This window comes from Formica exsecta, unplaced genomic scaffold, assembly GCF_003651465.1.
Source record: "Formica exsecta isolate Colony F162 unplaced genomic scaffold, ASM365146v1 scaffold314, whole genome shotgun sequence".
In the NCBI taxonomy this organism is placed as follows: domain Eukaryota; kingdom Metazoa; phylum Arthropoda; class Insecta; order Hymenoptera; family Formicidae; genus Formica; species Formica exsecta.
In genome coordinates this window covers 1,278,266-1,293,114 of record NW_021850397.1, presented here as the reverse complement: position 1 = coordinate 1,293,114, position 14,849 = coordinate 1,278,266, and the positions used below count along the sequence as shown (strand labels likewise).

The 14,849-nt window shown below is 36.0% G+C and overlaps 1 protein-coding gene across 1 annotated transcript; it reads left to right on the top strand.

Annotated features, from left to right (window-relative positions):
• The first annotated feature begins 845 nt into the window (after nucleotides 1-845).
• LOC115237875 (tyrosine-protein phosphatase non-receptor type 9) lies at nucleotides 846-12,950 on the top strand. Its single transcript, XM_029811236.1, has 10 exons — nucleotides 846-1,229; nucleotides 4,467-4,700; nucleotides 4,772-4,861; nucleotides 4,990-5,130; nucleotides 9,374-9,637; nucleotides 9,750-10,156; nucleotides 10,248-10,487; nucleotides 10,647-10,797; nucleotides 10,883-11,090; nucleotides 11,190-12,950. The coding sequence occupies exons 1-10, from the start codon at nucleotides 1,197-1,199 to the stop codon at nucleotides 11,417-11,419; spliced, it is 1,998 nt and encodes a 665-aa protein (XP_029667096.1). The 5' UTR covers nucleotides 846-1,196; the 3' UTR covers nucleotides 11,420-12,950.
• Nucleotides 12,951-14,849: the final 1,899 nt, after the last annotated feature.

The window sequence follows — 14,849 nt, the reverse complement described above, 5'->3', positions numbered from 1 at the left end:
AATGAAAATTTTTCAAGCTCAACTTGCTTATAAATTATTTTGATCAGTTATACAAGATAATTATTATTATCTCAACATTAAAAGTCATTTTTTCAGATTTTCCTACTCTATCAAAATGAAAATATGCCTAATTGTATCTTTATTGAAAAATGAAATTTCAAATTTTGTAATGGTGAGATTGTAAAATATAATGAAGAATTAATATTCGTCCTTGCAAAAAGAGAGACAGAAATATATATACATGAAAAAGATTATAAAGTCATAGATTTCAATTAAACAGATTTAATTATAAATATCTATTCGATAAAGTGGTGTGATAATGGATAATTATGTTGTATCTTGTTGAACAATGAAATTCAATTTTGCTACATGATCACATAAATCAAGTTCATATATCGAATGAAAAATGATATACATATTTAATGTCAGTGTCATAATACAGAGAAAAATATTGGCATTAATATCTACTGCTGATGAATTATATGTAACAGGTAATATTGAATATAACTTTATAATGCATGCATTTAATTTATAATATTACGTAACATATATTGATCATGAAACGATTAATGTACTTCATCTTGAAAAATTTTGTTAAATATTTATTTGTTATTTCTTTATTTTTTCTTTATTTTTTATCGAACGTAATAATTTTTCATGCAGAATAGTTTTTGCATAATATCCCATTTTTTCAGAAAAAAATTTCTCGTTATAATTACTACACAAAAAGAGAGAGAGAGAGAGACAGAGGCTATCATTATTTATTAATTAATAAAACTTTCACGAATGTGATACGAGCCAAGACGTCGCGTCGCTTCGTCTGCGCGCGCGCGTACACGTGCTTTCAAGATGGCGGCGCTCGGGAGAGGGAAGGGGGGAGATGGAGGGGAGGTGACTTTAGGCCTACCGAGTGAAGCTTGTCACAATTGCATCTCGAGTGCGTGTGAGTGCGTGCGAGACGATAGGATGATGGACGCGTGCCAGGATTGTTTATCGCTTCCCGCTATCGTTGCCGTTGCCATCGAGGGTGGCTGTGCTCTGTAACGATTAGTGCATCGCGCAACTGATGAACAACAAGATGCTCGCCTTCGTGGACGAACGTACGCGACGCCGGGACTGGCATTGATACAAGTACGCGCTCTCTGCGCTGCACCGTGCCGCGATCCACCTCGTACATGTCAGTGTATTGAGCCAAAATGGCAGCCACGTTAACCGTCGAGCAGGAGCAAGTGAGTAATTTCTGTCAAACGTACGTCAAACGAAGGAACGCAGCTTCGTATCGTGGCCTGTCGCGCCCCCGCCTCCCCGAATCTCCGGAATTCGAAGAGAGCGATCCCTTCGGGACGGGACGTCGCGAACCGCGCGGCGGCTTCCCGGATAAATTCGGATTCCCGTTTCCCGTGTCTCGCGATACGCGAGATTGATCTCTATGTTTTTGTTCGTGACAATGGAGGGTTCGTGACCCTCGGCGGTGATCGTCGCTCGCCTTCTTTCGTATCAGCGTCGGAGATCAATCTCGGATCTCGCGCTTCTATGTATCACCGATCACACAATTTTCGCGTACGGTTATCGGTTCCCGAGTTAAATTCTCGGAATCGATTCGGCGCGCTCGTGTGAAAGAATGTAAACATTACTTACCCCCGTTGTTATCTCGCGAACGTTTTAAAAGAGCGAGATAACGATTGTAAACACGACACACGTACATAAATCGTGTCGTCTCTTTCGTCACCTCGAGAAAATTAAAAGCGACGAGAAAACGCGTGGGAAAGAAGCAAACGATTATTTACCGGATCGCTCGCCGGAAATTCGAACGTCTTGACGCAACACGGTGTTAATAATGGCCCGTGTTTCCGGTAACTGGTTTTTTTTTGGGGGGATCGAGAGGAAAGGGGGGACGCCCACGCGTCCCGATTGAGAAATTTCGACTATTTTAAACTGCTATTAAACGTGGTGCGACGCGAGTCGATGATAGCCAACGGTACGTGCTTTATTCGCGACTACTTCCGCCGCTTAAAAAATGCACATTGATGTAATACCCGGTGAGTCTTTTAAATTCTACGTACGGGTGCGGTCGAAATATCCGAGTAATGTTAAATCACGCGTTATAAATGATTTTACAATGAGATTTCCTATCGTTCCTTGTTAAACAGGTATACGTATTGCGATTTGATGAAGAAACTCAATCAGGGATTTTTTTTTCTCATGGAAAAATTGACAACATTTTTATTATCGATTATTAGAGAAACTTTGTTTAATAAACGATATAAAAATTATTGTTTTGGAATACAACGAATGTTCGACTTGCAATTTATAAGATTGTTTCAGCTGATGTTTTAAATCAATAGTGAAACATTCATCAACAAGAGTTGATGTGTAGAGAATCTACGTATCAATAATGTACGTCTGTTGAAGCTTACATTAAATTTATTAGTGTTGCTATTGAAATCGATCGAGTCTATTTAACAATTTAACTGATGGCGGCGGCATCGCATCAATAAACTGATAATTCTGTTTAACAAACTCTCAGTAAAACTCGATTTGCTAGCTACAACGTATTTCCTCCGAAAACGAGATTTTCCCGCGTATCGATCCGTGGTATTAAATTTCGGTCTGGCATTAAACTGCATATATTTTGAGCGAACGAATCCTCTCGTTAACGGAGATAAATAATAATCGCGTTTTAATAATGATAGTTCCGTCTGTTTCACGTCAAGGATCGATTACGACGGTAGTCTTGATTAATTAACGCCAATTACGAATCCCTTGACTCTTTCTTCGTTGCTATAACGTAGTCATTTTGTCGGAAAGTTTACATTAAATTACGTTTAACGTTAATTTTTGCGTAATCAGTCTTTTAAATGCAGCGAATTTCTCTTAACGCGTCCTGAAAATGTGTTGAGAGAGAAAAGACAGACCTATTAATTTTTTTATTATGCATTTAAACAAATTATAAATTTAAAAAATTATTTTTTTTATACAATTTTTTAATTACGATATAATTGCAAATTTGATCAAAGGTGAATTTTATTATCAATCTGTTTGTACTATACATCCGGGTATATTCATCCCCAATAATGTGCGAGGAAAAGGAATAATATCTATGTCATAAATGAAATAAACATCGTTTATTCGCGTCGATTCGTTCTTCATTATGCGGCAAATAAGTGATTCACGCATAAAAAATTCGAGCTGCAAAAATGTATATCAAGAGAGTTTACAGTATTAAATTCCTCGGCTTCTCTCTTTCTCTCTCTCTCTCTCTCTCTCTCTCTCTCTCTCTCTCTCTCTCTCTCTCTCTCTTTCTTTCTCTTTCTCTAATACATAGACCGACCAATACCACTTACCGTACCGGCTGGTCCCCGCCGGCTGGTATATAGCGGAAATGACCGGTGGGGAGGTAGCCGGACACCGGAAGTTGTATCGGTAGTATACCGTACATACGTATATATACACTCCTCGTCGTCCACGGTCATTGCACGTTTTAATAGTGTAAAAATGATACGTCGCCATCGTACATTACGACGGTATCGACAATTACATCGTCTCGTCCCATCCTATCGTCTCAACAGTTCGTGCGACTGAGAATCGATCACGAGAGTATAAAAATATTGTGCGTAATTTCGGTACGAGTTCGATTTCCGATGATTTTTGCCGGTATGGAAGAATTAGACGCGTTTACATTGCGTTTCCGTTATCGCGATAAGATTATTTCCGCATGCTTGGCATTATCGAAGTTTCAAGTCGACGAAATTATATCAGCTTTGGAATTCATAAATCAAGTATTTCTCTCTCTCTCTTTTTTTTATTATTATACAATGAGATCATGTGTGACGAATCGATGAGCCGACGAATAATCGAGATATGCACGCATGTTGCGTTCACATCGATCGGGTCGCTCTGATAAAGATTATAATTCGCCGTTTCCTGCTCGCACGCGCCGCTAATGCAAAGCGTCGTTTTCAAGGTTGACATTGTGCAACGATGTATGTAAGATGCTGAACGATTATGACCGGGATTTTGTTATCCAATGCACATTACATTATCCAGCGCTGGTGTTTCAGCGACAAGTGATAATTTATTCATGGAATAATTACATTCGCTCTATTTTTGCGACAATGCGAATAATAAAGATGAAAGATAAAAAACAACAGAAAAGTGCCTTCTTAAATACTCGAAGAGTGTTAATATATCTGTGATATTATAGAAAAATCTTTTTTTCCATTGGTTATTAATATTAATATTTATTATTTATATAAACATTCTAATTTTTATGAAAATTATGAAGAATACAAAAAATATGCAAAATACTTGATCTATGATAATATAAAAATGTGTATTATAATTTCTCTTTCTTCTTCTATTATATATATATATATTGAAATTTGTCTATATACATATTAATCATATGTAAGACGTTCTTCTCAAGTATGAAAATACATATGTATATAATATGATTTTTTTCTCAGGCTACAAAGGAATTTATAGAAGCTGTGAATAAATGTAGAGCTGGGAGACGAGCTGGGCCGGTATCCTGGAGTACCGCGTTAAAATTCTTAGCTGCGCGAAAGTTTGAAGTTCAACGAGCTTTAGCTCTGTATGAGCAGCACGAAGCCACTAGAAGAAGAGAGGGACTGGCGATCTTGCATCCTACTCAGGAACCTTTACTCAGTGAACTACGCACAGAAAAATTTACCGTTCTGGTAAGACAAGAAAGCCTATTAATGCATATATTCTGTTGGTTTATAGCGAGTTAATGTATGAATTATTTCAGCCATCTAGAGATGCAACAGGTGCAGCGATAGCTATTTTTACCGCACATTTACATCTTCCACAAAATACTACACATCAAACGACTCTGCAAGTAAGTATTTTATGATGTCAATATATATATATGTATGTATGTATATATATGATTTTCTATTTCTTTCCATTAACGTAATTTTACAAAATTTAGAACATTGTAATAACGAGCTTTGTTATTTTTTTCAGGGTGTTGTCTATCAATTAGATGCTGCTCTAGAAAGTGCAGAAACGCAGAAGCATGGTCTAATTTTTATTTATGACATGTCTGACAGCAAATATCAGAATTTTGATTATGACTTGTCCCAGAAAATTTTGACACTTTTGAAGGTAAGTCGAATATATTTTTGATACTGATATCGAGATAATAAGGGATCATAATATTTGCACGATGTGTCCGAAGGCTTCAAAGTTTAATGACTTAACTCTGCAGCTTTCGTACTTGTTAAAAATAATAAAAATTATAATCAACATATGCATGACATATCAAAAAAAAATATGATGACAAAAAAGATGAATATATTACGAATGTATAAAGCAATCTTTAAAGTGAAGCTTGAGAAAAGGCGCGAATAGAAATTTAAGTACTGAGAATGTATATATGAACAATCAACTATTTGTGACTTACCTAAATAATCAAGAAGCGCGAAGCTTATTTCCGCTTATTCTCGACGATATAATATAACGTCAAACATTTCTCGAGTGCTTCCTGTTGCAAAATTGCTACGCAAGAGTATTGTGTAGAATCTCGTATTTTTCTTTTAGACACGTCAGATTTTTATTGGATAATCGGAATTGTAAAATATCATATTTTTTCCGTATATTACACATCGATTTATACATTGTTTTCTCTCGAAATATGCGTAATACTTTTCGATGCGACACGAAATTAAGCGGCGTAACGACTAGCGTTTGTTTAAGCGAAGCGGAGCGGGGTTAGAAAGCGAGAAAAAATTGTAGTAAGAGGAGAGTGTCTTGCGACTATTCATTATGCATAGTGATGTACGGTCTCATTTCTCTCATCCTTGCCAATGTGACAAAGATGTTTGATCATGCATAATAATATCGTCTGTGATATTATGATATTTGATGAATGAAAGTCGCTGCGCTATTTGTTTAAATTTTAAGCGGTAAAATGCAAAATATATAATAGAAGATTGGTTTAGATACATCGTTTTGCAAATTTGTAAACGTTGTTGAATAACTTCATTCTGTATATATTGTTATATATATATAATTTTATGTATTTTAATAGAAAGTAATTTATATTATTAGTAAAAAATATTTGCTCACGAATGTGCACGCAAAGTATTGCGATTGTGGAGATATATGTACATTACATATATATTAATAATAATTACAAATTTGCAAAGTGGCTATCGTTCCGTCCGCGATCTAAATTTCACATATATAAATAGTACACAGTATAATGAATGAAAGAGACAGTACGCGCTCTTAGACAAATTTCTCCGAATAGAGGAGTGTAATAATTATGCGAATTACATGAGCACGAAGTGCCTTTAACATGATCTAAAATGCGTGGTCCGATTAACATTCAACATCATGTGCAATTTCGTCCGGCTCTGAGCGGCATTATAGTTATTACCATCGCTGAAGTTAACCCAATTAGTCATCGCCGGTCGGTCGAAATAGTCTCGCGCGTTAATGCTTTGATGCGGTCAGCCCACTTACATAAAAAAATGGTGTCATATGTGATGTATCTGATTCTCTTGATCTCTCCGAATACGCAGTGTCACTTTAATGTCGTCATTATTTGATAAACGCGCGATATTTTTTTCTTATTTCAATTTTTACGTGATTGATATATATATATTTTTATTTCAATGTTAAATAATTTATCGTTTTTATCTATAAAAAGAATGAGACTTCTCCTATTTTTTTACGATATATAAAGTTTCTTTAAAAAAATTTTTTTCTTGTTTAAAACTATATACGGTATATGCTCGTTATATATCGTGTTGTTTTTCTGAGACTCCTTCTTCTTGACAAGCCGCAAAATCTGAATCGGCTTTTAGCATACAAGGATGTGCAGCTCAAAGAACAGCAAGGCTTAAGGGTGTTCATGCTTCACGAAAAGTGGATTTGCAATTACGCAACGAAGCACATCAAAGTATAGCGTGTGTAGAGTGACTTTCAAAGGTTTCCTAGGAACTTCCTTCTCTAGTGACGTCATAAAGTATATGAATAACGTACATGTATAACATTAACGTCATCGTTAAATATGTTAAATAATGTGAGGGCGGTTACGCGAGACGAGTCTCCCTTGTATTTTTCCCACTCTAGAAAAGTTATTATCGTCTGTAAAACTGTGAGACCTTCACGCACCACGCAGTTTAATCGAGTTCTAATCGCGCAATGAACCGTACTTCTCCAAGGGATTTGCTTAATGATGTCTTTTATAAAGGTTTCAGTACGCAGTGACATTTGCACGTATGTACATCGCGATACGCGCAACAATTTGCTTCACGCATTTTCTACGCCGAATCGCGTAAATAACGATCAATTTGATAGCGTAGTGCGTGCGATGATATAAATGGAAACGCGCGAATCCGCAAATTGTCATAAATGGAACAGTGTATTCAACAAGAAAAAAGTACTATAGTATCGTGATAAAAGGAATCATTAAAAGATAAAAAAAAAGATTAGATAAGGGAAAAAGAATAGGAAGAACTTCTTTATTCATGAATTTATCAATTGCATATCAAAAGTTACTCTTGTCATTCGGATATTTTTTTTTAATAGCGGTCATACGCATTAATGTTAATTAGCGAATAATTGTGTAATTTCAAGATTCAGTTTCTGCAGAAATGTTTATAGCCAGCATCAATGTTAACTGATCAATTATACAAAGAGTGACGCTCCGGTCGGCCGGAAACCACGGTTGAGAGACACTGGTAGGCAATACGTCACCGGTTGCTGCACCTCCGCTGCTGGCGATAAAAAAAGGATTTCGCGTAAGGGATGTCGGTGGCGAAAAGAAGGGGTCGTGTGTAGAACGGACGACGGCGCATGCGTCATATTCCCTTGCTGGGGATAACCGTCGCGACGCTGGCGGTCAGTAATCATCGTGACCCCCTTGCGGGCATCTCGTCGGATACGGTACGAACGACCTGATTCTCCTCCCCTTTCCGTTCGTTCGATCGCGTCCTTGTTCGCGTGCGAGGCCAGCGTTCTTCCATAACGACGACGACGTCGCCGTAAACTCTCTCCATCTCCTCATCGACAAGAAAACGAAGACGACGCGAATTGTCAAGTGTGCGCCTCGGCGGTGTTATACTAATCTCGCGCTATCGATTAACTGACCGAGTGCCGGCAGTGATTTCGAGCCCCGGTGCCTGGGTAATCGTCGCGTGCGTCCCGATCGTCCGACCTGTCCCTGCCAGAGAAGATACGCTAATTCTCGAAGACGATTTGCTATCTCTTGATGCCGCGGCGATCTCGCGGCTATTGATATGCGACCTGCGATCTCTCCTGCCGCTTTCGACGACAGTTGCTCACGGTAAATTTCGGCTGTCAGTCGATCGATCGATTGGCCAACCAGCACATCTGACTTGGCAGATTATGTTTGATTATGTTTCACGTAGCTCGACTAAAAGGAGGCCGGAGCGGCCTCGCGGAATATGCAACGTACGTCTCGGCTAATTCGAGACGTTTGCGCGCTCGCGCGATCCTAAATTTATACGCGCTTCGCTTGCGGAACTGACGATGAGATTTCTTCCCGGAACAAGATCGCGTCAGTGTTGTGTGCCTTGTCCTCGTTACGCTCTCGCACCTCGATGACGTTTGTTGTATACGTAGCCACTGTTACGTGTGCTACAGTGGTGGTGGGGTAGTGATCTGCTGACGTCGTTGGCACGTTACGGTACATCCGCCCTCTGTGCGGGGGTTAAATTATTCGGCTCTTCCTGTATCTTGTATGTAATCGAAAAAACGCGCGTTTGTTCGCTTCGTTGCATTCATCGCTAATAGACAATTTGCTGATTAATGCGAGAAAAAAAAAACGGCGGGAAAAAGAGACGCAAAGATATACGGTCTCTTTCATTTCGGAGCACTTTAATTCTTCTAATAATAATCTGACAATCCGATTAAAGTATCTGATTTTACGTGCACTTTTCACACGTGAAACATTTCCTTAACTTCGAGGAAATATATATAGTTGATCTATAGTTGTCAGTCGATTTAATAATGTATAATATATACTGTTCTATTATAGCAATGTCTTTGAAAGGTCAAGCGCATAACTACGTTTTTAGAATTGTAGCTTAAAATATTATTTGCTAGTATTTTTATCATTGTCAAAAATGGAAGAATATTCTAATTAATAATAATCATGTTTAATGTTTTAAATTAGTTGTAATTATTGATATAATCTGTTTATTACTTTTTATGTTATATATGGATAATATAAATCAAATTCTTAGTTATAAATTAATGTTATTACGATTATAATAGATAATTTTTATTATAAAATAAAAATAATATGCAAAATATTAAATTTTTTTTTACATAAAAACAGCCTGTTGTTTATATTATACTTGCATTATTATTTTAGGGTGGTTATCCAGCAAAACTAAAAAAGGTCTTGATCGTGACGGCTCCGTTGTGGTTTAAAGCGCCCTTCAAGATCCTCCGATTATTCGTTCGTGAAAAATTGAGGGACCGAGTGTTCACAGTATCCATTCCTCAATTGACATTGCATATTCCACGAGAATCATTACCACATCGTTTAGGCGGCACGTTGGAGATACAGCATGAAGCATGGCTACTTCATTGTCTTAAATCCATGACTAACCGAGGCGGGGGTGAACTTTGTGAGGTCAGTACTTGATACAATTTTAAATTAACCGTACGTCTTTTCTTTCGTGTCGATATACGACGAATTCGAATAAATTGTTCAACTAAATAACTTTGGAATTATATGCTTTCAGGTCGCCCCAAGAGTAGATACACCCACGTCGCCCACGGCGAAGGATGATACGGTTCATCAAAATCTTAATGAAACTGCAACGCACAGTACTCCGACTAGTCCTATAATCGATAAAAACAAACAGGTGAAAAATGGTGTGTCGAATATTGCCGACATCGAAATCACCACTGCAAATAGTGAGATAGCATGGCCGGAAATCGATGAGGCGCCATCCCCAGTTCAGGCTCCGTCCTCAGCTAGTTCCGGTTTTAGTGACGATGATAGCCTTCACGGCGAGCCTTCCGGGCTTCAAACTTTCACTATGGAACAACTTGTAGCAGATCTAAAAGTGCGAGGACGTGCTGGTCTCATAAAAGAATATACGGAAATTAGGCAGAGACCGCCGGATGGTTCATTTAATAATGCAAAGTGTGTAACAGTAATATTTTATGTTTACGCGAAAACATTAGCCCTCTCCCCTTCTTTCTTTCAATTAATACTATGGTATTGTTTGTTCTAGATTAAAATCTAATCAATCAAAGAATCGTTACACCGACGTGCTTTGCTATGATCATAGCAGAGTCTGCCTTTCGCAAATAGATGGAGATGCAACATCCGATTACATAAACGCAAATTTTGTCGATGGTTACAAGCAAAAGAACGCGTTTATCAGTACTCAGGGTCCTCTTCCGAAAACTTGCGGTGATTTCTGGAGGATGGTTTGGGAACAACAAACACTGGTCATTGTCATGACTACGAGGTATATTGTTTTACTTGTACATTCTCAGTATCAAAGTGAACTTGACGTCTCGCATTGATATAAAATTTTAACAATTTTGACGATATACACCATATTATAGAAACTTTATGTAACTTTATAGTTTTATATAATTGTATTATCCTTTTTCTCTTGTTTCAGAGTGGTGGAGAGAGGGCGTACAAAGTGTACACAGTACTGGAATCCGGAACCGGGTTATGACGTACAAGTGGGTGGCTTTACAATAACTACTCTCGAAGTTGATAAAAATCGTGATTACACAATATCCATGCTTCTTATTACAAATACAAAGGTACATATATACCTATGTAATTTTATTTTTTCGATTAATATATTTTGTTGTATATATTTATATGTATATGTTTGTTTCATATCAGACTGATGAGACGAGGGAGGTTTGCCATATGCTTTACACGGCATGGCCAGATTATGGTGTTCCTAAGTCGGCTTCAGCTTTATTGCAGTTCTTGTCTTTGGTGAGACAGCAACAGAGCAAATTACTCGCCAGCAGAGGAGATACATGGGCCGGACATCCTCGAGGACCACCTATAGTTGTACATTGCAGTGCTGGCATTGGAAGAACAGGTAGGTAGAATGCTTCTTGAAAACAGAATTATAACTCAGAATATGAGTATAGTATATTTTTTGAAAAAAAAAAAAATGTCAATACTGGCGCGTTTCCAGGTACATTTTGCACCTTGGACATTTGCATATCGCGACTTGAGGACACTGGAACTGTGGACATACGAGGAACTGTTGAAAAGATCAGATCACAGAGGGCCTACAGTATTCAAATGCCAGATCAGTACTTTTTTTGCCATGTTGCTCTAGTGGAGTATGCGTGTTCTAAAGGACTGCTTAGCGTACAAAATGTCTCTGTGCTCTCTCCATCGATCGAAGAGGATTCCGATTAAGAAAATGAGAGTTTTGCTATCATTATCGGATTGATGTTCTTCCCAAGTATGCATATATATGGTATCCTTAAAATAGCCTATTTCTATCTTATAAACGACTGAAAGTTATTTTTCGCTATTGTTCCCATCGATGTAACGATTTAACTTCTCGCTGTTACATCCCACACTCCTAAAAATTGGATGGGTTCTTTTTCTCAAAGTCAAATGTAAGCGAATAGGAAACTTCACATTCCTGTTCCTTTCGTCGGGCTCTGATGAATACTATATAATTCTATATAAAGGTGCATCAAAAAGCACTAATTACAAAGATAAGTATTTTATTAGTAAAATAAGAATTTGGCATGTAAACAATTCTGTGTATCGTATCTTGACTCTCTCAGATATAAGTTATCATGAGAATATAAAGTTATGACTAATCTTTCAAAATTTATTTGGACTTACAATATTAAATTGAATTTTTAATCACATAATGAGGAGAATATCTATAATTGTAATGTGTGTTATGCAGTTTCAGTGTTATAATTTAGTACACCAGGGAGTCGATTGTATACTTGTCCCTTAGGGCGAAAAAATGAAAAGTTTCGCGTAAATTCTATGATTTCGCTCGATCATGTAACTCTCCTAACCGCGGAAATGTGAAACTTTTTATGTGAACTTTTTTGCCATGAAACTTGGTGGCGGAAAGGCAGAAATCTATTTTGGAATAAATGTGATACATTCTTGTTAGTATTGCATTAACAGAAGAAAGGTTTGTCGTGCAATGCTGTACTAATAATAATAATCCCCTTTAGCTATAAAGCCTAGAATCCATGTTTAATGATTTCACTTTCCGCGCATCCAAGCTACATAATCAATATGCGTAATAAATTTCGTGAAATCTGGATGAACAAAAAATGAAAAATGAGTGAATATGCATAAAAGGTCATAATACTTCACCGATTTAATCGTCACTTACGTATGTTGTAGGAGTGTTCTGAATAATTCCCCGTCAGTATCAAGTGATAGACAGCATTGGTTTAGGAGATATAACAAATTGAAGTTTGACATAAAGTTTGTGTATGCTATAATAATCTGTTATTTTATGATTGAAATATTAAATATTAAATTGGTGAAGTGTGACCTTTGCATATTTATTTTGTAGGTGTGGCATTTTATTTTTTAGGTGTGCATATTTACCGAAAAGTGAAAAGTTTCATGTGAAATGACATGATCGATTCCCTGTAACTAAATATATATTAATCACAAATATTAGTCATTACTTTGCGTTCCTACAACAATTGCATAGATCCAGTTTATACTCATTATTTATACTTATTATTTATACTTTATTCATATTTATATACTTTTACTCATATTTTCACAAAGTTAATATACTTGATACAAACATAGTTGAATTAAAATGTTTGGTGCGTACTATTTTGGTTCATAAAAGTGTATGGTATAAATTAGGCCATAGGAATATTCTTACGAGATTATGAATAAGTTTATTTGAGAGAGTTAAATTCGATCGTGCTAAAAGTGAAGAAACCAAGAGATATAGAATTTTAAAAATATATGAAAAATATAAATGTGATTATACATATATATATTATATAGTTCACACACAAATTATGACAAATATGGTTTAACAGTGGTCAAAATATAGCCACTATTATTCAAAATTACGAGATTTAGATGTATTATTAATAATAACATACGGCTTCTCTGCCTTACAGAAATATAGAGTACACTAGAGAATAAACAACATACTAATAGATGTTTTTGGGTAACCAAAGATTATCTGCTACAACTCTTTGCAAATGTAGAAAACCGAAATTTTAATACATATGTAAAAAGTACTTTGGTTATATATATACAATCGCGCGGAAAAATTCCGTTTTACAGGGATTACTAATCAGGGATCATATTGTAGACTAAACAGTTTCCGACGCGACTAAACAAGAAGCCTAAAGAATTCAAGGTTTTAAAAGTTAAGATTTTATGTTAGTCGAATAAACTTCCTGTTTATCTGACAACTAACATATATTATATGTTTCATTATGAAATTATAACGATCAAAGATCATATATACTTGCGAGCATCAAACATTTAATGACATTTTAAGATCTAGGTATAAATTATAATCTCAATATTAACACGCAATGATTATGCAAAAATTTTATCTTCAACGGATACTATAACATAATGATGAGAAAGAACGCAATTGAATACGAAAAAGATGTAGACTCGTTATACATTGTAGATGAAACTTGCGCGATGTTTAAACACATCATTGATTTTATACGTAACTGTGAAACAATTAATATGTATATCTTCAGATTGTAAAGATGTCTCATTTTCAAAGTATTGCGAGATGTGTATCTTTGGTTCTATACGATATTTACTCTAGTAAAATAAACAGTAAAATGTAATGAGAATTTCGAATAATGCTGCTTTTGATATCTCTTGATTGTTGTCTTACGCTTTTTGATTTTGTTATTATACCCGCTAAGAACTTATATATTATGTAACCTTGGATATATGTTAAAACACTGTGTCCGATCTGTCTTGTATCCAATAAGTACTCGAATCATTTATCCATTGAATGTATACGAAACCTGATGCAAGGAAACTGCGATATGTGTGAGACGAATCGTTTCCTGCACACACTGGTCACTCGGTGTCTTGTGGATTACAAATTTTATCGTGGGTTATTATGGTATTAGTATCGTGAAGCATTGTGATAGTCGATAGAAGTATCTGAGAATTCGTATTTCTATTCTTCCAAATACTGCCATTGCCAATTACGCTAATTTCTATTTTTAATCATGCTGACTAGTTAAATTTTTTGCGGTGTAAACACGATACGGCCGCGCGCGCGCGCGCGCGTGTGTGTGTGTATATATGTATACATAGGTATATATATATATATATATATATACACACACATATACATATTACATATATTAATATATTATATATATACACTAACTGATATGTAATAATTTATTAACATTGAATTAGGACACGATGTATGTAATAAAGTAATGGCGGAATACACTTTGCTGGAAAAGATATACATTTCATACATACGCAAAGGTGTCCAAATTCCCATCTTAATACATTATTGCGAAAGAATTGAATGAAAATTTTCGCTATAGTGTTTTGTTAAAAACGATTTTTCCAACACTCTGTAAAAAACCGTTTCGCAGAGTATTTTATTTTAGCAGAATGATAACTAGCCAGTTGTTAAAAAAATGTCTTCGAATTTTATACGAGATGTATGCGCTGTTGTACCGCAACGAAAAGAAAAGCTTAGTCACGTTTAAATAAGTTATCGAAATTTCAACTTAATATATACATATACATGCACACAAAATATGTATGTATGTATGTATTATACTCACGCACGCATATTTAAAGCAATAAATATAAGATATATATATATATA

Bases quoted from the DNA above. Each gene is read 5' to 3' on its own strand.
- LOC115237875 (XM_029811236.1), top strand. From the start codon at position 1,197: ATGGCAGCCACGTTAACCGTCGAGCAGGAGCAA. The intron at 9,638-9,749 runs GTCAGTACTTGA...ATATGCTTTCAG, and splicing joins GCGGGGGTGAACTTTGTGAG to GTCGCCCCAAGAGTAGATAC. The intron at 11,091-11,189 runs GTAGGTAGAATG...GCGCGTTTCCAG, and splicing joins TGCTGGCATTGGAAGAACAG to GTACATTTTGCACCTTGGAC.